General features: G+C 47.2%; 1 protein-coding gene across 1 annotated transcript; it reads left to right on the top strand.

Annotated features, from left to right (window-relative positions):
• LOC148830303 (suppressor of tumorigenicity 14 protein) lies at window positions 1-19,177 on the top strand. The gene is made up of 22 exons (XM_088922241.1): window positions 1-218; window positions 603-745; window positions 1,151-1,248; window positions 1,430-1,539; window positions 1,629-1,762; window positions 2,440-2,544; window positions 2,858-2,968; window positions 3,110-3,223; window positions 4,086-4,205; window positions 4,366-4,549; window positions 6,243-6,514; window positions 7,191-7,327; window positions 7,958-8,104; window positions 8,202-8,330; window positions 10,442-10,686; window positions 12,833-12,955; window positions 13,511-13,656; window positions 13,766-13,882; window positions 15,623-15,806; window positions 16,001-16,272; window positions 16,996-17,132; window positions 19,016-19,177. The coding sequence occupies exons 1-22, from the start codon at window positions 1-3 to the stop codon at window positions 19,175-19,177; spliced, it is 3,408 nt and encodes a 1,135-aa protein (XP_088778367.1).
• Window positions 19,178-24,482: the final 5,305 nt, after the last annotated feature.

Here is a 24,482-nt window from a genome sequence, read left to right as displayed (position 1 = left end):
ATGTCATTTGACCTTTATGCCAAATATGGCAACAACCGAACCCTGACCCTGACCAGTCCCAAGAAGCCCTATTACCAGTGGAGACTCCGGGTCCCCTCCGGCCATGTGGTCCGCCTGGTCATTGTCACCTTGAACGGCGCCTCCCCAGGGAACTGTGCCGCCCACAAGCTCTCAGCGTACGACTTCTTACTGCCTCTGCAGAACAAGATCATTGCAAGGTAAGAGCCGGAGGAACAATCAACCATGCATCAGTGAGCCGAAGCGAAGAGGTTTCCTCCTGTCTCTTGGGGGTTTTTCTTTATCTTCGTGTCCTTCGCCGTCGCACAAAGGCTGACCGACCAACCGACCTGCGGAGGCGTGCTCCTGAAATCTGTGTATGAAAGGGCCGGGGGCTTGGTGCTCCTTTTCTGGGAGACTCAGCAGCCCGTGCCATCCGGGGAACTCGGAGTGTGTTTAAGTATTAAATTCTTGCCTTGAGGAGCGTTGGCCGGCAGTGGCAAGCTTTAAATGTGTATGTGGGTGTCGTTCCTGGTGGGGGGGTTTGGGGGGAAGAGGGGCAAGGAAAGAGCTGCAGCGTGGTGTTCCTCTGTCACGTGTTGCAGGTGGTGTGGTGTGCCCGTCACAATTACGCCCCCAGTCATTAAGCTGACTTCCTCAGGAAACGTGATGCTGGTGACCTTCTCCTTCAACAGACAGAAGGACAGTGCTATTTTCAAGGCCTACTTCCAGGCAGTGCCCAAAGCAGGTATGCGCTGCCCTTGGTGACCCGCCGTTCTTGTGACTTCAACCGCTCAGGCTTCAAAATGCTCTCGGACGCCAGAGGAGGGAAAAAAAATCGTTTCTCCGCGTCGGGTCCTCGTTGTGCTGCACGTGACAGGCCGGGGGTGGCGTGGTCTGATCGAGGAGGTGTTTCCTGTTCAGGGTTTTCAGACACCGCGGTGCAGAGTGTAAGCACGCGTGTGCCGCGACCATCCGGCGTTCTCAACACGTGCTGGGATGTTCTAGATTCCCTCGCTGTGAAAAGCAGGTGACGGACAGTCGAGCTTTTTAAAGGTGCTCTTGGAGTTTGTCTCGCAGGCTCGCGGCTTCAAACGAGCTTTGTGTGGAGTGCAGGCGCACTGTAGATGACTTCCGCTCCTCCTGTGTGTAGGCTGCGGTGGGAGCCTCCCTGCGTGGAATGGCACAGTGACATCACCGTACTACCCCAGCCACTACCCCCCCAACGTGGACTGCACCTGGACTATAAATGTGAGGACCCGTCGAACACATAAAAAAGAGTTTTTATAACTGCAGTAGCAGAATCGTTGTGATTTTGAATGAATGTACCAGGTGTCTGATTCTAGTTAGGCATATTGCTTAAGGACTAAGAATGAAGCATGGCTTCGTGTGAAATGTAAATCTGTTGGTGTTTCCCCACTGTCACTTCCAGGCCCCTGCGCGAGGATACTTACTGTCCGTGACGGTTGTGGTTTTAGACATTCAGGACTCCCCTGCCTCACACCACTGTGACAAGGACTGGCTTGACATTAATGGAGTCAGGTTAGTCTCCTTGCGTCGGTCAGTGGGCGCCTGCCTGCCTGCAGACTGCACGCGTTCCCTCGCAGAGCCCATGCCCTCTGCCTCTTCAGGTTGTGCAACCCTGTGGCGGACAGCAGCCGGAAGAGAGTGTACTCCTCTCCGGTCACCCTGCACTTCCACTCGGACGAGTCCATCACGCGTAGGGGCTTCTTCATCCTCTACAGAGTGTTCTCTCAGGACAGCCGTGAGTGCACACCACCGCCGCCACCCTCGGACATGTTCGCTCCCCGTTCTCACTGCTGGGCGCCTGGAGCGCAGGGTGTACTAAAAATCAAACCTTATAAAGTTCACATTAGAAATAGTGTCACAAACTGGACTTAGAAAGAAAACTAAATCCAGTGACAAACAGGACTAGTGTAACAAACTGGAGACCCAGTTTGGTTGTGAGATAAGAACGTAAGACAGATTTCAAATGAGAGGGGGCTATTTGTTAAATCTACAGTAGCTCCTTAGGTAACTAGTAGTTAATGGATCTGAGGATCTCCTTCTGGGATCAGATCGGATTTTGAAACAAGCCAAAGTATCGGCCTTCACCCCATGGCTGGACAGCTTGTTCCATGCTCCCACAGCCCTTTGTGCAAAGGCGTGTTTCAATGGAATGAGGTCAGCTGAGAGAACAGCGGCTGCTTCTGAAGCACTGGAGGCAGGGGCAGTGCAGAGTGAAGGAGCAGCTGCATGCTTGTTTCAATCGCGCGCGCACCCGGCCAGACAACTGTTTTTTTTCTTGCCCAGAAAGCTGTGGGATTGCTGTAAATGGCCAGGAATGATCTTGTGCTACTTCCGCCTCTGGGTCTTGCTCTAAGAGTGGCTTCCCTTCAGTTCTCTCTGACGGCACTCTCCCTTTTGCGGTTGTCTTGCCAGCCTGTCCCAAGCAGTTCCAGTGCAGCAATGGCAGATGTGTCCCTCTGAAGAAGCTGTGCGATGGGGTGAAAGACTGCGCTGATGGCAGCGACGAGGCGAAATGTGGTTAGTTACCAGGGGGAAAAAATGTGTGCTAGTGCATATAATTGTTCAGGCACTGGTAATTTTATTGTTTGTAATCTGACTGGCAGAGAGCATTGCAACAATGTAGCATTTATTAATGGAAAAGAAATTCAAATAATTTCTTCAATCCGTCTGGCAGCCTTAGAATGGCTGTTTGGGCTTTTTAGCTTTAGTAGATGTGTTTCTTCTGCACGCGGGTTTTATTTGTGCATCTTTTAGTGGGGACCTCTGGTAGAGACTATTCATACGGACCTCCAGCTGATGTTCACTGCCATGGTCTGTGGTTCCTCATCAGCAGCCTGTGGCCCAGGAGAGGTGAACTGTGGGAATGGCCAGTGCAGACCCCATGTCAGCCTTTGTGGTGGACAGAGCAGCTGTGGAGACAGCAGTGAGGAGGTGGACTGCGGTAAGCACATCTTGCCAGGCTTTGTTGTTGCTGTTGCTAAATGCATAGGGCTCTCAGTATGATGGCACTCCTCTAAATGCATGACACAGCATGCTGGATATTTCACCTATGTGCATCTAGTGGCCTTTTGTCTTCCTGCAGCAGGAGACTGCTTCCTGCACTGCCCTAACGGGATCTGCATTCCCCAGTCTTCAGTCTGCGATGGCATCATTGACTGTAAAGATCGCAGCGATGAAATCAACTGCACAAGAACACGTGAGGCTGTTCGTTCTTCTCTCCTAGATGAAAGACATTCGAGTGCATTTGAGATCTGGATATTGAATGATGTCATACACCCTTTTAAGACTTTGTGCAGCATTGAATTCTGATTCAGCATTAGTTTAGGGAGATTTTATTTACAATAAAAGATTTAAATAGCCCACATTCAGCTGAACAGAGGGGCACAGAGGCTTGGCGAGTAGCACAGCTGCCTCACAGCTAGTGGGTCCTGGGTTCAGTTTCAGACTGGCCCCTATCAGTCTGGAATTCACAGGCTCTCCCATTGTCCCTGTGGGTTTTCTCTGGGTGCTCTGGATCTGCTTTTAATTATGCTTGTGTGTGTGTGTGTGTGTGTGTGTGTGTGTGTGTGTGTGTGTGTGTGTGTGTGTGTGTGTGTGTCCTTGCCCATCCTGGATGGTATCCCATTCAAGGTGTAGTCCTGTTTTGCACCTCGTGCTTCTGGGACAGGCTCCGGATTGCTGTGAGCCTTGCCAGGAATAAGCAGCATGAGGACAGCAGATAGAAGGACTGACAGTGAAAGATCAAGTCAGGTCTCTTTACTTTGGGTTGTCCTGTATGCGGAAACACAGCAGGCCTATGTGTTGAGACATTGGATCAGTGATCTGTCTAAATGATTGGAGGAGAAGTCTTGACTGGAGGGGGGACCTGAATTGCTGGCAAGGCATGAAGGCTCATCATTACATCACCAAGATAGCCGGGCAAGACGGTCTTCTCCAGATACTGTATGTGCATCCCCGGAGCTCTACTTGAAACGCAGAGTGTAAAGCGCAGACTGAGGGCGAATATAACTGTGCTTCCCCGTGGCAACCCTGAGCCATTGTGCCCGCTGTTTCTGCAGTTCACAAAGCCTGCTCCCCGTCCTCCTACAAGTGTCTGAACGGGAGGTGTCTGAGCAAGCTGAACCCCGAGTGCGACGGAGTGAAGGACTGCGCCGACGGCTCGGATGAGGCCGGCTGCGGTGAGCCCCCGCTCGATCCCGATGCTTTTCCCTCCGCCGGCGGTGTCCTCTGGGAAGCGGATGCACTCGGTCAGGAGAGACGACGGCCCCCTCGTGGTGCCCGCGTAGGCGTGCGTTTCATCCGCCCCCTCTTCATCTCCCGCTCTCCCTCCGCCTGCAGGGTGCGGCTCCCGGCCGAGGAAGAAGAGCAAGATCGTGGGGGGCGGGGACGCGCAGACGGGGGAGTGGCCCTGGCAGGTCAGCCTGCAGATGGGGCGCTACGGGCACGTCTGCGGGGCCTCCGTCATCTCCAGCCGCTGGCTCCTGTCGGCTGCGCACTGCTTCCAGGACTCCGAATCTATCAGGTGGCCCGGCCGTGTTCCTCGTTTCCTTTTCTCCAGCTCGCACCAAGCGCGAACTGCTCTCGCTTTCCGAAGCGCTGGTCTGAGCATGAGCAGCCCTGCAGATTCTGCAGTAACCTCCATGTTCTTGGGTGGCCACTGGAAGACGGAAGGTTGGTTGTGTCCAGGCCACATGGTTGTTTTGGGTTTTTTGTGCAGGAAGCAGTGGGCGTCCACTCTACCTACGGATAAGGAGGAGGTGTGGTTAGGGGCTTGCGCTCAGCACAGTTCTGTCGCACCACAAAAAATATATTTAAGCATGCAAGGATTTGATACTGGTGTACAAAACGCCACCTAGTGACTACAACATGTAATACAAATGTGTGGCTTGTATAAAAGGAGAGAAAAGGATGAGGTAACAGCTTCTGGTCCCGACCTTGACAGAGGATCCCTCCACACAGAAAAACGAAACATGAAAGAGAAAACTTGCACCAGGGCCCTTGGAAGTAGGCCAGGGTTCAAGGATTCAGGCCTGCTGGGAACAGGGCTCAGCCCTGCTGCGGTCAGTGTTTGGTGGTTCAGGCCTGCAGTGGTCAATGTTTGGTGGTTCAGGTCTGCTGGACACAGGGTTGCAGGGTTCAGGCCTGCAGTGGTCAGTGTTTGGTGGTTCAGGCCTCCAGTGGTCAGTGTTTGGTGGTTCAGGCCTCCAGTGGTCAGTGTTTGGTGTTTCAGGCCTGCTGGACACAGGGTTGCAGGGTTCAGGCCTGCTGCGGTCAGTGTTTGGTGGTTCAGGCCTGCAGTGGTCAGTGTTCGAGGGTTCAGGCCTGCAGTGGTCAGTGTTTGGTGGTTCAGGCCTGCAGTGGTCAGTGTTCGAGGGTTCAGGCCTGCAGTGGTCAGTGTTTGGTGGTTCAGGCCTGCAGTGGTCAGTGTTCGAGGGTTCAGGCCTGCTGCGGTCAGTGTTTGGTGGTTCAGGCCTGCAGTGGTCAGTGTTTGGTGGTTCAGGTCTGCTGGACACAGGGTTGCAGGATTCAGGCCTGCTGCGGTCAGTGTTCGAGGGTTCAGGCCTGCAGTGGTCAGTGTTTGGTGGTTCAGGTCTGCTGGACACAGGGTTGCAGGGTTCAGCCCTGCTGCGGTCAGTGTTCAAGGGTTCAGGCCTGCAGTGGTCAGTGTTTGGTGGTTCAGGTCTGCTGGACACAGGGTTGTAGGGTTCAGGCCTGCTGCGGTCAGTGTTTGGTGGTTCAGGCCTGCAGTGGTCAGTGTTTGGTGGTTCAGGCCTGCAGTGGTCAGTGTTCGAGGGTTCAGGCCTGCTGCGGTCAGTGTTTGGTGGTTCAGGCCTGCAGTGGTCAGTGTTCGAGGGTTCAGGCCTGCAGTGGTCAGTGTTTGGTGGTTCAGGTCTGCTGGACACAGGGTTGCAGGGTTCAGGCCTGCTGCGGTCAGTGTTTGGTGGTTCAGGCCTGCAGTGGTCAGTGTTTGGTGGTTCAGGTCTGCTGGACACAGGGTTGCAGGGTTCAGGCCTGCTGCGGTCAGTGTTTGGTGGTTCAGGCCTGCAGTGGTCAGTGTTTGGTGGTTCAGGTCTGCTGGACACAGGGTTGCAGGGTTCAGGCCTGCTGCGGTCAGTGTTCGAGGGTTCAGGCCTGCAGTGGTCAGTGTTTGGTGGTTCAGGTCTGCTGGACACAGGGTTGCAGGGTTCAGGCGTCCCGTGTCCATTTCTGCACAGGTACTCTGACCCAGCCTCCTGGAAAGCCTACATGGGCATGAGGGTGATGAATGCCGTCACCAGCTCTGTGGTGACCAGGCTCATCCGGCAGATTGTCATCCACTCCCAGTACGACCAGTACACTTCAGACTACGACATCGCTCTGCTGGAGCTCAGCGCCCCTCTCTTCTTTAACGAGTTTGTGCAGCCAGTCTGCCTGCCTGCCAACACACACAGTTTCACCTCGGACACCAGCTGCTCAGTCACTGGCTGGGGAGTCCTCATGGAAGATGGTAAGATGGCTTCGTTCTTTTAGAAACCTTTGCTTTTCAGGAGTTCTTTTTTGTCTGTTGTGGTTATCTTTGTTATTAGGTTCATTTATTGGTGTGCAATAGTATTTTTGCCAACATTTCTTTCCTTTGCTAACATATCTCTTTAGTCTTGGCCTTTGGCCCAACTAATCAAACTCATGTGATCTGTCACCCCAGATCACATTTGGGTTCTTAATTAAAAAGATGCTATACATGTTCCACAGACCTGTCTTTCAGCCTTCTCCCCATGGCAAAATTCATACTTTACTTTAATCAAAGGCTTTCTATATGGCTACCGATAAAGATCTTAATCAAAATAATTCAGGCCGGAGTAACTTAACCATCTTTCATTAATTTCGCATCAAAGCAATGTATATGATGACAGGTCAGAATAATTGATTATTCTGCTGAGGTTCAGAAATCCATTGATTCACATTAAATGGCGTATATGAAAGCCCATACCCCTACAAATACACTACAAATACTGCACAGATCTTCTTGTTCTGTGAAGCGGTCCAACACGAGAGTCAAGAGATTAATATTTAGGAGTGTAGTTAATGTTTCTGAAGCGCAATTGCAAAGCAGCACGTCCAAAATCAGGAACAGTACTTTGGTCAAACATCACACTGACTGTATCTGCTGGTTTTACCTGCCCCAGGTGAGCTGGCCTCAGTATTGCAGGAAGCCACCGTCAAGCTGATTGGCCACAACACCTGCAACAAGCTGTACGATGACGCCGTGACTCCCAGGATGCTGTGTGCTGGAAACTTGCACGGAGGGGTGGATGCATGCCAGGTGAAATTTGCCTGAACCCAGTGCAGGATGAATCACTTTCCTGCTCGCCAGTCAATTAGATCAGATGAGTCATGCCATTTTATCCCATTTGTTTCAGGCTTACTTATATAAAAAATGATCTATCTATGGCCCGCGTCAGCCTTTTGAGCTTGAGTCACAGCACTAGCTGACTATAATGGCTACTCCCCGTGTGCCGCTGGGGCAGGCAGGGAATTGGCGGGCTCGATCTTCTTGGCCTGCAGTGACTCTGTAGTGTCTCCAGTGAGAGGCATCATCCGTGTGCGTCTGTGCGTCTGTGCGTCTGTGCGTCTGTGCGTCTGTGCGTCTGTGCGTCTGTGCGTCTGTGCCTCTCGAGACCCGCTGGAGTTTGCAGCACATGGGTGTGTGAAAGGCTGTGGAAGGTGAGCGTGTCTGCAGGTCCCTCTTCTCCCCACACAGTAGAGGAGTCTGAGCCATCAGCAGGGTCCAGCACAGGCACATGTGCGCATACTTCGATATGCACTGGAAAGTTTGGAAAGTTTCTCAAACGGATACTGGAAGATGTGTTTAGTGCACGTTCTTGTAGAAGATCCTTGTAGGGAATCGGCTCTTGGCCCTGACCTTGTGCCACCCTGCTGGTTTGTGCCATAGGGAGACTCCGGCGGGCCCCTGGTGTGCCTGGAGAAAGGGCGGAAGTGGTTCCTGGCTGGAATCGTCAGCTGGGGAGAAGGATGCGCCAGGCGGAATCGGCCAGGTGTCTACACACAAGTGGTCAAGTTTTCCGACTGGATCCGAAAAGTGATCAACTGAGGCCAAGCGCTGACCGCCAAATGGAGAGCAGCAGGGTTCTTTGTCTAGCTGTTGTCTTGACGTTTGCGTGGATTTCTGCCGCTAGGCTACGTCCTGCCCCAGCGCTCGTGAGCGAGGACACGGCAGGGTCTCCTTCGCTGGCCGTGTGCTGTCCTGGACTCCCGGCGCGCTGGGCGGCAGGACGCCATGCCCACGCGCGCCCTGCCAGCGACGGGTTATGTTAACCCGGCAGGGGCCACGCAAGAGCCGACAGCCACAGGCCTAGCCCACGAGCTCTTCTGCCATTGGCCACTCCACCCTCTCCAGACAGTCAAACGAACCTGATGAGCGGGCATCAGGCAATTTCTTTTGTTGTACTTGAGCTCGTTTTGGTGCGATCCCCTTCTGCCAAGTGACCTAGAACATTCATTGGTGGATCTTTCCTCCTGCATTCCTTTCGACCACAGAGACCTTTTGTCTGTGCCAGCCGAGCGTTCTCGAGAGTTGTATCCTGAAGTTCATTTGTAGAATTCTGCAGTACTTCATTTGATAGCATGTACCTCTGATATCCCTTTGTTTTTGCAGTGTGGGAAGTTAAAAGTGAAAAGCAAGCAAAGGATTTCTAAGTTCCTCAGATGAGTAACGTTAATGAAATGTGTTGGAACTGATGCATTTCTACTGCTGCTAGTGATCCTTTGCTGGCCTGTAATACCACTGTACTCTTTACAAGGTTTTATTGATATGAAGCACATTAAACTCGATATTTAAATTAGAGAATCTAGTTTGTCCTAATTTACTTGATACACTGTGTTCACAGAATGAGATTTACTGCCTATAAATATTGCATTTATAGGAGGAATGTTATGCATCAGTCATAATTTTTTAGTATGTTAATGACAATAAAAAACTGTTAACTATAGAGTTGCGATCTGTTTTTTCTTCTTCAAAGGGTTTGAAAAACGCCGGATCTTTTTTATTCGCATAATATGTTTTTTGGAGTGTGTGGGTGGTCGTTAACTTTTAAATGCCTCGAAAATTAGTCAAAGGAGAACTCTTGTAGACTTCAGACACTGTTGAGATATAATTTAAAAATGCACATCTTTCGACTATGAGCTCACCGAGGATTTATCAAATTACGTAATAATGTTATCCTTCACTGCTTTCAGTAAGGTTACAGATCGATTTGTATGTTTTTTAACTCTGATAAGAATGTATAGCTTATTAGTGTGTTTTAAAGTGAGCTGCAAGCTGTAGCTACAAGCTACATGTTTAGGTGCAGTGTTTCCAGTTCTTCTGGGCTTCTGAAATTTCTAAAGCGGCTCAGTAGTAAATGCGTTAGTGAAAGGGTTACCGATAACGCAGAGGAGAGCGAGTATTTGCCTCAGACCTTCAGGATGAAAAAAAAAAAGTTATGAATTTCAGTTCCGAAGACAACAGAAAGATGTCTCCCTCGCACTTGCTAGCCGACGAGGTGGTGGGGGGTGCCGAGCTGCTATAATGCGCCGCGGCACCTGGATGTCGCGAAGTTTTGCCAGATTGAAGACGGTGAGAAAAGTGGATGTAGTTTGTCTTTGCAACTCGGAGTCTATTAGAACGCCCATAGCGCCGTGTTTCATATTATTTATTAAAAAAATACAGTAAGGTCTTGAGCAGCTGGGCGAGATGGATGAAGAAAGGTTTGAATCGGGCTGTGCGCACTTCTGTCGCACATTTCAGAAGAGCGGAGGAGATGTCGCCGCGCGTGTAAGTTATTGTACATATGCGTATGTGGCCGTACAATGATTATTGTTCAAAATACTCGGCGGTTTTTATTTTAAAATCTTGAAAATATCGTCCACAAGACTTTGCGGTCAGCTGGAAATACGCTGCATTTATTTTGTGATCCTTTTTAAGAGTGCTTTGTATTTCAGCCAACAAAATGTAATGTCACGCTTAATAATTTATCTAGGTTTTCGTGACCTGTACTTAGATATAAAAAGTTTTGACCACTAAATAGCTATCAATGCTTCCGCGTTCATTCTGCTTGCGACAATTATCTCCGAGGTGGTTTTGTCTTTGAGCCGACTGTTTTCGGGGATCGAAATGTTTAAAACCCCTCCCAAAAAATAAGAACAGATTATTCCCCAAGAGTACTATTCCAAATTGTTATTACGTGTTCTATTAGATGATAATAATACAATCAGTTTTCCCCCACAGTACGTTACTGACCTTTACGGAAACAGAAATATTCAAGATTATGCAAGAAGACTCTTTTTGTTCGCTCTGGGTGTCTGCCGGCCCGGACGGGTCTGACAGAGCGAGTTGTGTGACTGGCAAGTGAGGCTGTTGGCCGCTGTGTTTCCACAGAGCTGTTCTACCGTGTGGCCCCGCTCCTGCCCCGGAGCTCAGCAGGTGCTGGCTTGGTACCCTGGAGCTGCTGAGAAAAAGACAAGCCAGGGCGCAAATATGGCCCCTTCCTCTTTCCCAGTGGCCACAGCCTCGCCCCGGGGTCCTAAGAAGCCTTCCTTGTTCTTGTGCGTGAGCCTGGCGGCGTGTCTTGCTCTGCTGGCGTTCTGCGGGACTGCGGCTGTCACCTGGTTCCTTATGCGTATGTACAGCATCTACAGCAGCTTGTGCTGCAGGATTTATGTTTGGTATGGGCTAAATGCACGACTGAGGTTGTGAAGATATGGGATAAGCCAAAGAGAATAGGTTTGTCTTCAGTTAAGAATTAGGCCAGATGTAGATGAAGTAGCATCTGAAGTGCTTTAGGTCTTTTTGGTGCCACAGTGACAAACAGGCTACAAGTTTACAAATCTCACAGGAGCGCAGGAGAGTTAGGTGAACAGGACCACTGCTGGAGTAGTCTTGCTGAGCGAGGAGAGGAGCTTTAACATGAGGCTGAAAACCGGAAGGGTGGTGAGTGTAGTTGAGCCGGGTGTGGAGTGACCTGTTGGTGCCGCAGTCAGAGGTCTGTCTGCTGAGCTTTGTGTCCCATGCAAGAAGCTGATGCAGGGCAACAGGAGTCCTGGAGGCAGAGGAATTATCGAGTGAAAACGGGAAGGAACCATGTCTGTTCAGGCTGTCTGCCCCTGCGAGACACAGAGATCGGAGTTTCCCCGTGTTGTACTGTAGAGGTGCTATGAGGACAATTGCACAATAGTCGAGACAGTCCTGTTCTAGTGTTGATCATAATCCTACAGGCTTCTGTCTAGCATTGCATGGCACTCTTCGGACATCTGAGGCCTGCTGAGAGCAGAGGCTCTGCAATTCATTTATTTGAACACTGAGGAGCTTCCTTTATATTCTGCTATCTGTTATGAACCTACAGGCCAGGTTTTTTTATGCTGTGAGAGCGGTAAATGTTTCCTAACGAGAGCTTCACCCTTTATGAAATCTCTTTTGCTCAGGTTGCTTTTTTTCTCACATAGCTGCGCATCCAGCTGAGAGGATGTATTTTGGTGGTTCTTTGCGCCTGATCAATGCTACTTATACTTTAGCACTGACAGATAAAAAATCTCAAGACTTCGGGCTTCTGGCACAGACACTTCAGCAACGGGTGAGTATCTAATATGTGCATTTAATGTCAGGCTAATGTGAGTCTGTTGCAGTATATGTGAATGGTTACATACATGAAAGTAATTGTAGTTGAACTCATTGAAAGTGATAATTGTTTCTTTTGAAATTATTATTATTAATATTAATAATTATATGTGTTTTTAGCCCTTTCATTTGACTTTGCAACAAACTGAAATGTTCTCTTCATGTTCTTGTCCCTTCAAGATAAACAATACCTTCTTTCATCCTGAACCTCTGTGGCATTTCATCTGTGCTAATGTAACATCTTTCAGGTGAGGCCCTGATCTAGGACACATTCTTTGTAGAGAATTCTCTTTCCGTTGGCTGGTCATCACTATGAAGATGAAGCATGTGTACAGCATGTGGACTGTGCAGTGTAGGAGAACTAATCAAGCTTTCTCTCTCTGCAGTGAAGGCAGTATTGTCGCCTATTTTCTCCTCACTCTGGAGGTGGACAGCCAGGGTGCACAGAATGCAGCAGGAGGAGAGATTGCAGCTCAAGTCACCGATCACATCAGGGGGATATTGTCACATGACACCCTTCTCTTGACACCTTCTCTAGAACACTACCTGCTAGATCCGGCATCTGTCTCAGTTTATGGTGATTCATTCTGTATTATTGTTAACAACAGCAGTAAAAATACACTGTTAGAATATTATCTTTACACAGTGTGTGTATGTATGACTAAGGAGAGGATGTAGAGATTTTTCTCATTTAATCAACATTTGACTTGCTGTCTCCTTTGTCTCCAGAGTCTAGTCTTGAGGAACACGTGCTGTCTTCACTGGAAGGTGAGCCTCCAGATGTCTTGCATGCCTTTGGGATCCATTTTGGCAGCCGCTGTGGTGCAGAGAGTGGCCTGGAGCTCTGTTGCTTTTGCTATTGATTATCTTGAACATCACAGAAGATGGACACCCCATGGATGCTGTTATGATAGAAAATGATTTTACATAAGGCGTTTGTAATCAGTTTACACGATCAGTTTGCATGGGGTTTAAACACTGATGGAGAAGTGTGCCATGAGCCTGACTGTAAAGTGAAGCCTTGTACCCGTGTTGTTGTGTTGTTGGCAAACGGTAGATCTCTCACCATTGCAATTATCACTGTATTTCAGACTGTGGTTCTGGGGATCTTGAGCTCCACTGGAGGGGCTCTGCACCCTGTCTCTGGGAACTCAGGGCACCGCTGGGCCAGCTGGTCAGACTCACCGTGCACAGCTGCAGCATGGAAGGAGACTGCCGCACAAGCTTCATTGCAGTGTATGACTCCTTAGCAGCAGGGAGAGCACAGCTGGTCACCAGGTGAAGATCAGTCTCTGGGGAGCTGAAGCCTTGTGCTTCAGGTCATTTTGCTCTTAAGCAGAATCATTAGTGATGAAATTAACCCTAGACTCAAACAGCAAGCATAGAGCTGATATAGAGCATACCCCACTCAGAGATCAGCCCCTTGGATTTTGCCTTGTCAAGTGGGAATTAAGATTACCAACTGTTTGAATCCTGAAGAAGTGATTTATCAAAGGTAATATGTCGTAAGTTAACAGGTAACTGGTATTGTAGCTTAATGAGGCCTATTTTATTCTAGTGTACCCTGAGTCTGGGCTTTATCTTATTAATACTTATTTCTTATTATTCTAGAGTTGTGCTTTCTCTCACTAAAATAATTATTTCCTCATTATTTTTCATGATTTTGTAATTGATTTTTCAAATAATTCCAGTGATCATTAACCACCTAAATGTAATTACGCTTTTTCGTTTGACAGCAAGACAGAAATAGTGAGTACTGGAAAAGGGAACTGGAAAGGTTCTGAAAGAAAACCCTCTGAAACTGATATCTGTGCCTTCTGCTGTACCGAACAGGCTGTGCCCGGGGTTTCAGTATCGCCCCCTGCAGGCGGTTAGTGTTGTCTCATCTGGCAACGTCATGCTGGTGGTGCTACAGTCTCATTCCCAGCTTGGGCACTCCAGTGAATTGGTGGCTTCAGCACAGTTCCTGGATGATGCCCGTAAGTTCTTCTCTGCATGATTGATATTATTTTGAATCTGGGGATAACAAATGTAGATGAGATGACATCACTAGTTTCACTTTCCGTCTCCCCTTCCCACCACCACCAGAGACTTCCTGCTCATCTAACGCCTTCCAATGCAGAAACAAGCAGTGCATCTCCAAACCCAATGCCACCTGTGATGACATCGTGGACTGTCCGGATTCCAGTGATGAAGTGGGCTGCGGTAAGTCACTGGGGGACACAGTCAAACCAGCTGTGAAAAATGAAGGGACACCTGAAGAGGAGACAGGACTCTGTCTTCTCCCAGAGTCATGCGAAACCACTTTGAACACAAGTTCTTCAGGTATCGCATTTATGGAACAGATGGCCTGCTCCTCCTTGTAACTTAACGCAAAACGACACACAGAAATTGAAAAAAAAAATTGTGTTCTACTGTAGCGGCATGAGTTATGTAAAAGATATCTTTCCACGGGGTGCTCAGTTAAACAGATATTTCTAACAGAGGAGTATCCTGTTTCTGGGATCTTCAATAGCATGATTAAACTCGTACAGTGAACTTAAGAATGGATATCATTATAGCTCTGTCAGCGTTTGACGTATTGTGTCTTCAGGATGAGAGTTTAAAACATATCCTCGCTGGCGTAGGTTTTCAGCAAGTAGTTCAGAGTGATTGTCCATGCCCTTCTGTGAAGTTGTAGCTTCTATTCCAGTGTTTTAACAGCAGAACTGTCTGATTTGAAGCTAAACGTTTCATTTTGTTCACCACTTTATTACCTTTACAAGAGTGATGCTGTGTTGTGCTCCAGGAGTCACTGTGAGCATCAGTATTACTCTGGACTGCTGGCATGAACTTCAGCGTACATAAAGATATTCAGCCAAACCCTTCATTATTCTTGTGCAGATGATGACTCTGTATGCAGAAATAGCTCAATTCTAACAAAACGTTTGTGAAAGATGAAAAAGAAAATTCCATGTTAAACTAATTGACAGTAACACGTATTGGATTCAAGCACATTGAATAGTTTTAATTCATTGCAATCATATTCAAATAAACTCCCCTGACAATGAAATATTTTTGTAATATACATATTGTTTAATGAACACTTATTAATTGTAGCAAGCAGTACTTGAGATGATGTAATTGATAAATATAAAATAAGGGTAAAAGCAACTCTAAAGATTTTCTTGTTATAGTATGAATGTCTTCATGTCCCACATGTGACTTCTTTATTAGAATTGCCCTTCGTTATGCATTCCTATCCCTCTGTGCTAGGAATCAGACTGTCTATATTCTGTTTTCTTTTTACCTCTTAATGACAGAGGCGTACATTTTGTAAAAGATTTATTTTTTACATTAACTGAATTTGCCCTTAAAACTCCCCTCAGGCCTTTGAAGTCCCCATGACTAAACTGCAGCCACCAAAATCGTCACGCACCCCAGCACCTGTGGAATGTCATGCTTTCTCCTATAAGCTTCAAGCCTGCCTTGACGGCGTTAATATAATTTCTGTATCAAAACAGACATTTCCTACAGCAGACTTCATATGTACAGGTTTTGAAGGGGAGCTGAGCTCAGCAGGCTCTCTTGATAAGCATCGCCAGCTATTCCAGGGAAGGGCTGACTCATCTGACAAAGGAACTGTGTTCTGATTGAGCTTCCTGCTCCGCCGTTCATAATATTGAAGTTTTCATCATGCGAACTTGACAGAGGCTCGCTTTTACAGTGCCGCGCACAATGGCTGTTTTGTGCAGCCGAGTAATGGAAGTCAAAACCTAATCCTTGGCTGCTCTGGGTCTTAATTGCTCGGGACTGTAAACACAGACAAAATATAGCTTTTCCCAGAAGGAAGCGAGACGGGCATTTGCGGTTATGCAGGAATGAAAGAAAGGGCCGGCGCGGAGGCGCTGGGCGCGATGGAGCGCTGAAGCCCTGCGGCTCTCTCTCCCCCTCTGTCCTCTGCAGACTGCGGGGTGCGGCCGGGCCTGCGCGGCCGCGTGGTGGGCGGGCAGGGGGCGCGGGCCGGGGAGTGGCCCTGGCAGGCCAGCCTCCACTTCCACCGGCGAGGACACGTCTGCGGAGCGGCGGTCGTCGGCGGGCGCTGGCTCCTGTCCGCCGCCCACTGCTTCCAGGACTCCGCTGCCCTCAGGTGTGCCGCGCCGAAAAACATGGCAGGAAGCGTCCATATGTCACAATCAATGACATCCCGTAGCATGGAGTGATTTCAGTTTATTAACAGGGTCCCAGCAGTGTCCTGACAACAAACAGGGGAGCAGGAAGAGAGTTGTCCTCAGTAGAAAACCATGCTCTGAGCCTGCCTGTGTCCTGTGTCCCGTGTCCCAGGTTCTCCAGTCCCTGGCTGTGGATGGCGCTCCTGGGATCTTGCTCCAGGCAGGGGGGGGACACGGGCTCTGTCACGCACGCGGTCAAGCGCATCCTAACTCACGGCCGGTACGACGCGTCCTCGCTGGACTACGACCTCGCCTTGCTGGAGCTGGCCACGCCGCTGGAGTACAGCGGGACCGTCCGGGCCGTGTGCCTGCCCCCTGCAGCCCACCAGTTTTCTGTGGGGCAGAGCTGCTTCGTCACTGGCTGGGGTTTGCTGGAGGAAGACGGTAGGTGATCTCCCGTTGGCGAGTCGCCCATCTGATTTCTAACCTCTGCTTCCACTTCAGGGTCGCGGGGGAGCCGGAGACGATTTCGGCTCGCAGTGGGCTCAAGGGAGATACACCCTGGACAAGGGCAGACACTAACACCAGAAGCCAATTAACTTACCAGGATGTTTGTGGACTGTGGGAGGAAACTCACGTGAACCCGGGGAGATCATGCAAACTCCACACTGACAGCACTCCAGGTCCGGAATTGGACCCAGGACCCCAGCGCTGTGAGGCAGCAGTGCTGACCACTGCACCACCGTGCTGTCTTAAGAGTGCACTTAGGTTATGAAAATAGATAAAAGCAGTAAAGAAGTACCAAGCAATCATTTATCTGAGTTAAGAATATAATCCATAATCTCGTACTTTTTTTCCCCTGGGGGGTCTAGTGACTCTATTGGACTGGAAAGTGTGTTGGATGTTATGTCGAGGGAAGATGTCTTTAACCGAGACACCTCTGTGTTATGGACCCTTGGCCCATGTCAGGCTTAGTGACCAATGTCAGTGATAAAGTTCAGTCTGAAAACTGAATCAACCCCATTGCTAAGTGTCAAGAAACACCAGCGCCAACAATTCAATGTGAAGTTATGGCAATATAAATGCTTTTTCTTTGCGTCCACTGTCATCGAAAACGGAAACGTGTGTGCTGTTTGGGACTTTTACGAGTTTTCTTTATTTCTGTAGGATCGCTTTCCCTAATGCTTCAAAAGGCAGAGGTACAGATCATTAACCAGACAGTGTGTAACAAATACCTGGGGAACTCCCTGACAGCCCGAATGCTGTGTGCTGGATACCTGACTGGGAGAGTTGATGCCTGCCAGGTAGGAAACAGTTGTGCTGTTGAATGAGCTGCTTTGTGCCTGTCCTTAAAGGCAGTGGATTGATGTTACCAGTGATTAGAATCCCAAATTCATCAGGTCTCCTGCCACAAAAGGAATGGGATCAGTGTCATGTTTCCATGCCTACAGTGGTGACGCATGTAAAAGAATTAAGCTTTGTCTTTTTTACGGCTCTTAACTCTCATCCTCTCACTTTGTTTTTGTGCTTTTAGTTGAGCGTTTCTAGGCTCTGTATACATTATGAATGTATTATTATGTTCCCTGTGTCTTTAGCAGGCATTGAGAGCTCTATTTACTAATGGCAATCTTAACTGCACTTCACTTCATCTGCATACCACACCTGTTACTGATTAAACAAAGCAAGTTAAAGTCTAGGAGCATGACTGCGCTGAAGTACTATCAAAACAGCATTTGTCTTCAGGCTGGTGGTTTTGGTTAAAAAGCCACAAATGTATTTGAGTTCTGTTAATGCCGATGTTACACCGTGTTTGTTGTACAACGTGTGGTGTCAAGAATGAGGCAGAACACATCACACACACTGTGTCATTCATTCATTGACTAACCCTTGTAGTCGAGGATAACTATCTTCCAGGAAAGGCAATGGACAAGGAAACGTTCAGTGGGAATACGATCACTCCCGCTGCTCTGTGGATTTTCATTTCTGTGATCATCATCTTCTTAAGTGTTGAAAGACTTCCAAGCTTTCAATTCCTAATTGAAGAGATCTTCAGGTGCTCCTTTTAATCAGTGGACTGCCTCCCTTTCCTGAACTCGGGGTTGCCCTTTCTTAGTCTCATAGACTAAGAAAGATAGTCTGATCCTTGATTACCTGGACCATTAACAGTCCTTGTACCAGTAAACAAACCTCACATATAATTTCTCTCTGAAAGATATTGAATCTCATTTTGCCTTGTCTGTCCATTCTTCATGTCACAGGTTCTCCTTTGACCTCTTTGGCCTGACTCCTGCTGCCTGGAGGTTTGGTCACTCCACCATACACAGAACACTTAGCTCTTGTGATCAATAAATTAATCTCTCACCTGGTCATTTCTGTTAATCCAACTCTGGTGTTTCCTCGTATAGCAATCAAGGGCTGTTTTGCAGAGACCAGTGATACAGTATGTGTGTTGGGGTCTTCCCACGTGCTACCCCAAAAGGGGTGAGCAGGTTTTAACTTAAGAAGGAAGGCGCAGTCCCAGTTACAGTAACCAAAATGCACTTCTGCCTCAACTCAAGTGCTTGAAGATCCTTTTTGATTTGCCTCGCCCATGCCAGAACATAGCTAGGAGCTTCCAGCCATCACTGTCATGCTCCTGTTGCAGTTGGCAGGTCATCCAGGGATGTAGAGCGTGTTGTGGGGATGAAGCACGCTTGTGTGTGACACTGTGGATTGTGGAGAAACCGGGACACCCCAGCTTGCACCCATATCTTGACAGATTGGTGGGTCTCATGCTGCTGCAGCCTTTGTCTGCCAGAATAGATGTTGAGATATCCCAGAGGGGGTGTATCTCCTTCTGACTCTCCCGCTCTTGAGGAACGTGAAGGCCAAAGCCCCATTTGCTGAGTGTGGAAGATGCAGGAATCCTAACAGACCTGCCCAGTAACCAGATTGGCTCCAAGACTGAAGGAGCCCATCTGTGCTCCACCCCGTGTAGATGCTGCCCCTGTGTTACTGATTTCCCAGGGTCCACACTGAGAACACGGGCGGTGGACTCTGGAACCCTCATACTGAACATCATAGGAGGAGAAGATTTTAAATTAAGTGCTTTCCGAGCAGTTAGAATGCCCGACAGAACACCTGTTTTGGGGTAGCTTTTGGGAAGAGGCTTGTGGATATAAGTTCCCATGTGCGACTGTGATTGCAGGGAGATTCGGGGGGTCCCCTGGTGTGCCAGGCACTGACGGGCCAGTGGTTCCTGGCCGGGGTGGTGAGCTGGGGAGAAGGCTGTGGCCGCTGGCATCGACCGGGAGTCTACACCCGCCTGACGGAATTCCGGGACTGGATCCAGGAACAGATGGAATCTTAGCTTCGTGTGGCACCAGAGTGACTGACATCCACTGCCCCCCCCACCCCCAGCAGAATATCTCCACTGCGGCAGGAGAAAAAAAGATCACCGCTGCCTGCATTTCAGACAGCAGCTCGGCCCCATTTACACAAGGGCTGTTCGAAAGGCTCGCAGCTCCGAGCTACAGGGCTGCCGCTTCGGAAAGAGCTGTCGTCCGGCTCGTGACGGCTGCCTCATGCTGTGTGGGAGGGCACATGGAAAGATGACCCCGTAGTGTTAAAATAAAGAGCTCCTGTTTTTCCATATGATTAAAGAACAATAAAGTATTGTGAGGTTTAAGTGTAAATGTCACAGTATGTGTCCTGGAGAGTGTGCAAGTGGCTCAAAGACTGAACATATGAACAGTTACCATTTGGCCTCATTTGGTAGTTTAGTAGTTCATTGATTCGAGGAGCCATTTCTTGAAAGAAGGCACGGTATCGACTGCAACAGCATGGCTGGGTATCTTGTTCCTCACTCCCACGGATGGGCAATTTTGTCATAAGTACAAAGGGAAAGCAACATGCTTTTTGTGGAAGACCTTTACGATATTATGATGCACTAAATATGTCATCTTTTAAAGATTTAAATGGACATTTTATTTTTTTGTATGTCGATAAAAAAAGTTTTGTTACTAAAAAGAAGAAAAACTGAAGTGTTCACTGCCTGTTAACGGTACTTTATGACACTGTGGGATCACGTTGTCCGCCTTTAGTACAATGTAGCATTACAATTGTTTCACAGTTACGAAACTCTGAATGAATAGAATTTTTACAATTGTTCAAAATTATTATTCATATCCAAAATGTTTTAAGCATGTTAAAAATTCCTGAGAAGTTATACTTGAATTTGACACCAAAACTTCATTTCCTAGCAAGATCTAGTATTCTTTGGTCGCACAATTGTTTTTTTTTCTTTAGGTGAGAATAGAGTGCTAATAACACTGGAAGAATAGGATTAGAGCAATGTCTCATACCTGAGACATAATCTATCATATTAACATATCTGATTTGAATGTACTTCCACTTTGAATGTCCAATATTGTGATACTTTTTGCTGCACTCTGCAGCACTCACACTACTTTTTTAGCATGAACTGAAGCAGATATAACTGGAAGAGACCACGCAATTGTTAAAATTTAAATTCAGGTGCAGTTGTTTTTAAGAGCAAGCAAAATACGAATTAAACATTACTAGTACAATATCCCTGAACTCCATTTGTCCTATTACTTAGTCTGGCAGGATTAAAAAAAAACAACAACAACTATTCTTTCTAATCACTACCTGTTTGGACTTGAAAGAATCAAATCGCTTTCTTCAGCCGTCTTCTCTTTGTTCCTCTGCGGCCGCCCTGTCCCTGCAGCCCCTGTGCCCTGACCTCCGAGACCTGGGGTTGTTCCGCCCCGCTGAGCTCCTGCTCTTTCCGGTCGTGGATTACGGAACCTTTAAGGACCGCGGGACCCGTAGCAGCAAGGTGCTGTGCAAACATAACTCACTCTTCACCGAGTCGGCCTTCCTGCGGCGATCGTTTGGTTGATGACCACTACTTGGAAACCTGATTTGCATACAGTCCTTGTCTGTGGTGCTACATTTTCCTGGAATTATTTGGGGTTTGAATTCTCTGAAGTGTGAGCCTAATGTCATATGTCTTATTCTTGTATTCCTGGGCAGAAAGCGGCATTGATTGCAGGATGCTGAGCGCTAGATGGCAGTGTTGTATCGCACTGTGAGGTGTCTCAGGATTCGTCCTAGCGAAGAGGAGAGCCCCGTATGAACGCTTGTTCCACTCAGGCCAATAAAAGGCGTCGTGTCTCCTGAGTAGCTGGAAATGCACAGCAGGTATCCTTCATTAACAAACTCCATGCATCATGGAGTGCAGTATAACAACAGAAAAATACAGTTCTTTGAGTTTATACAGTGGATACAGTGGATAATGCAGGATCAAATAATCATTACCATCCTGATCAATATCCCCGCTAATAGTCACCCTGGCCACTCCTGCCTTTCAAACAAAACAAGTATTTTTCTCCGCGTTGTCTTTTTTGGAGCGACGCACAATGCGCGAGTGACTGCGTGTCTTCACTTGAGAGGTAAAGTGTGTGTGGGGGGGGGATCTCTGGAAGCGAGGTGCGAAGATCCCTGCAGGTCTGCAAAACCCCGATTCAAGGCCGCCTGAGTCTGGGCTGCTGCACTGGGGCCAGCTCTCCCCCCGCACACAGATCAACACGGAGCCGCGGCAAAGCCCCGGGGCTCGAAATCCCCAGCGCCCAGCCAGAGGAGGAACAGGAAAAGGAGGCGCAAGGAATCTCCAGCCAGGAAAGCCTCATTGATCCCATCCTCATCCCCATTAGACCTTGATGAATGATGATTCTTTTCCTTTGACAATCAGGGACAAAGGAACTACTTATTGTGCAAAGGGGATACAACTGCATGACAAATGGGACGAATTCTGGAAAAGGGCCCTGCAGCTCTCCCTCCTCTGGATGAAACCACGGCGCGGTTTCAAAACAAGCTCGGAGCCCCGAGGTGTGACCCGGGCAGCGCGAGTTAATACGCGGGTCAACGATCTGACTGATGGATCCCCGGTCTGCAAGGCTTAGAGCAGACTTTGCTCACAAAACAAACAACTGCAGCAAGGCTTTGAAACCCGCAGTGGACTAGGATTCAAAGAGGTAAACGGTGCTTTTGTTTGTTGCTTTTTTTTTTAATTGCTTGGCAAATCAATACACTCTGCAACAAACTCCAGGATGAATGAGATTATACATGGTACAAGACTCTCATGAACTGCTCCATGCTCCTACATGAGTTTCTACTGCATACAGATCTGCAGATGTATCTTCCACAATGGGAAGCCAATATCTGCCTTGTGTATGTACTGTACATATTCACTCCAGCCCTACTCACAAACTCGCTTCACTACTGCAGTGACTGTTCCAGTTTCAACTTCATCAGAAAAACAGGATGCTTGGAAGCCCAATCAATAATTGCAACACCTTTTCGTGGAATTGCAAAGTAAAGAAAAAGGTGCTGTGAATCCTATAAACATTTGTACACTTGGAAAACAAACCTTTTGGTTCTGCTATAGAATGCTATAGAGAGCTCATTCATACAAAGGGTGACAAGTAATTATAGACCAATGCATCTTCTGTTACATGTAAGGTCATGGTAATACGTAATAATAGGAACTAAACTTCAAAATCTCCCATATGGCAAAAGGATTTTAGGAAATGGGTTTACAAATTGCAAGTATTTGAAAGTGAATTATTTGAATCACCAGTAACGGTTATAAAAAACTGCATATGATATGGTATGTTCAAACAAAAGCTTTTGATGTTTTCTCATAAAAAGATTGATTCTTAACTGCAGGCAGAAAATGTTCAAGGTAATGTGCGCCTTTGGATTAAGAACTGATTAATGGATAGGAAACAGAGTACAGATAAGGGATGAATACTCACATTGGAGGTAATCTAATTAGTGGAGTACCACAGGGATCTGTGCTGGGACCACTGCTCAAATTTTAGATCAGTGATCTAGATTCTGCTGTAGTTAGTAAACTAGGTGGGTCAGAAAACACTGTAGATATTGCTAAGGAAATTCCAAAATACTTAAACTAAATACTGGGTAAACACCTGGAAGATGTACAAAAATGCAAAGTGTTGCTTACAGATAGCAGAAACATAGAGTAGGTTATAGATATTGTAAACACTGAGCCACTGTAAAAGAAGCTGTCTGTGAAAAAGATAATTTTTGCAATTTTAGTCATCACATTACTAAAAAAGATTGAAGATATTGGTGCTCTGGAATCATTCCAGAGAAGAGCAGTAAGACATTCCATGGTTTTAAAGGAATGTCTTGGAGTGACAGACTAAAACAACTAAATATAGTCATGAACTGGAGAAGACTCCTGAGGGACCTAACTCAATTATGTTAAACCCTCAAAGACATTGAGAAAGTTAGCCCGCTGGATTTATTCAGAATCAACAGTGAAACACAATCCAGAAAGAAAACACAAACTGATACTAAGGGAATGTGTGTTTCTGAGAACTAGAGGCATTTTTTACACAACGGGCAGTGGCAGTATGAAACAAACTCGCCTGTTTGGAGAAGAAGCTGAAACTCTGGCTTCCTACAAGAAAAGGCTGGAGGAGATTCTTGGATTTTTTAATAGAAACAAAATGAACTGGATTACCCAGATTACATCTTCTCATTTTTAACTGTTCCTAGATTCGTTTGACAAAAAAATGTTTTGATAATTAGCCAATATTAAGCTTTAATAATCAATCCAATTTAGAACTCCTAGTTTTCTGGCTCACCTCCCCCATCAAGTACTGGTTTAATAAAGTGTGATGGGCAGAGGAAGGGATGTTTTGATTTTTTTTGCACAACTAAGATGCTTGAGCACATGAGTTCATTAGACCAAGAGCCAATCTTCATTGACTGGATGGCTTTTTGTCTTAACCTGTAACCTGCTGTACATATGTTTCAATTACTCAAGCATAAATGCAGAGATGGATGGAACAGCTCTTCAGGCATTCAGTTTTCTGTGGTCATGGAAATTGGTCACTCATTAGTCATTGGTCATTCATTAGTCATTGGTTATTCTGAACATCAGAACTTTTGGGTCTTTCCTGACCTACGCAATTGTAGTATTCTTCAGTTTAATAAAATTGATTTACTGTATTAAGTTTGTACACAAAAACCTGCATTACCATAGACAGATTTCTGTCCAGCTGTGTTAAACAGGGATTCATGCTGTATGTGTCGCTAGTCAAAACAGACTGTTTACCCAATCACAGCACCTTGCTATTAAAAGCACTCTTGGGCACCTGTCCCCAGGATATCATTGTTAGAAACACAATGGAGCAACTTTAGTCTCCTTGGCACCAAATTGTGTGTAATACAGGAAGAAGCGTTTCCCTGTTGGGAGCCACAAAGTTTAGTGTGAATGAACTGCCGTCCTTCAAAACTGGAAGGTGAATGACAACCCCCCCACTCTCCAAACTCTGGATCTTTTTAACAGGCTTCATTTTTTCTCAATAAAAATCACTATCCCAATATGAATCAATAACGCACGAGCCGCACTTATGGAAATCCTTCACCAGCATTCTAAGAGATCACTCAGTTTTTATTGTTGGGATCAAAGCAGTGATATTTATGAAGGTATCTGTGAATCAATCGACTATAATACATTTCTTCTTAATTGATCTATTGAAGAAGTAATATGAGAAAACATCATGAATTGTTGGTCCTTAGCATAAGAACCTTAATTCCCAAAATTGCTTTGAATG

This window comes from Atractosteus spatula, chromosome 7 (genome assembly GCF_055471065.1).
Source record: "Atractosteus spatula isolate fAtrSpa1 chromosome 7, fAtrSpa1.hap1, whole genome shotgun sequence".
NCBI classification, from domain to species: Eukaryota; Metazoa; Chordata; class Actinopteri; order Semionotiformes; family Lepisosteidae; genus Atractosteus; species Atractosteus spatula.
Note: the sequence above shows the minus strand (reverse complement) of the source record. Positions and strands in the feature narration are given on the sequence as shown.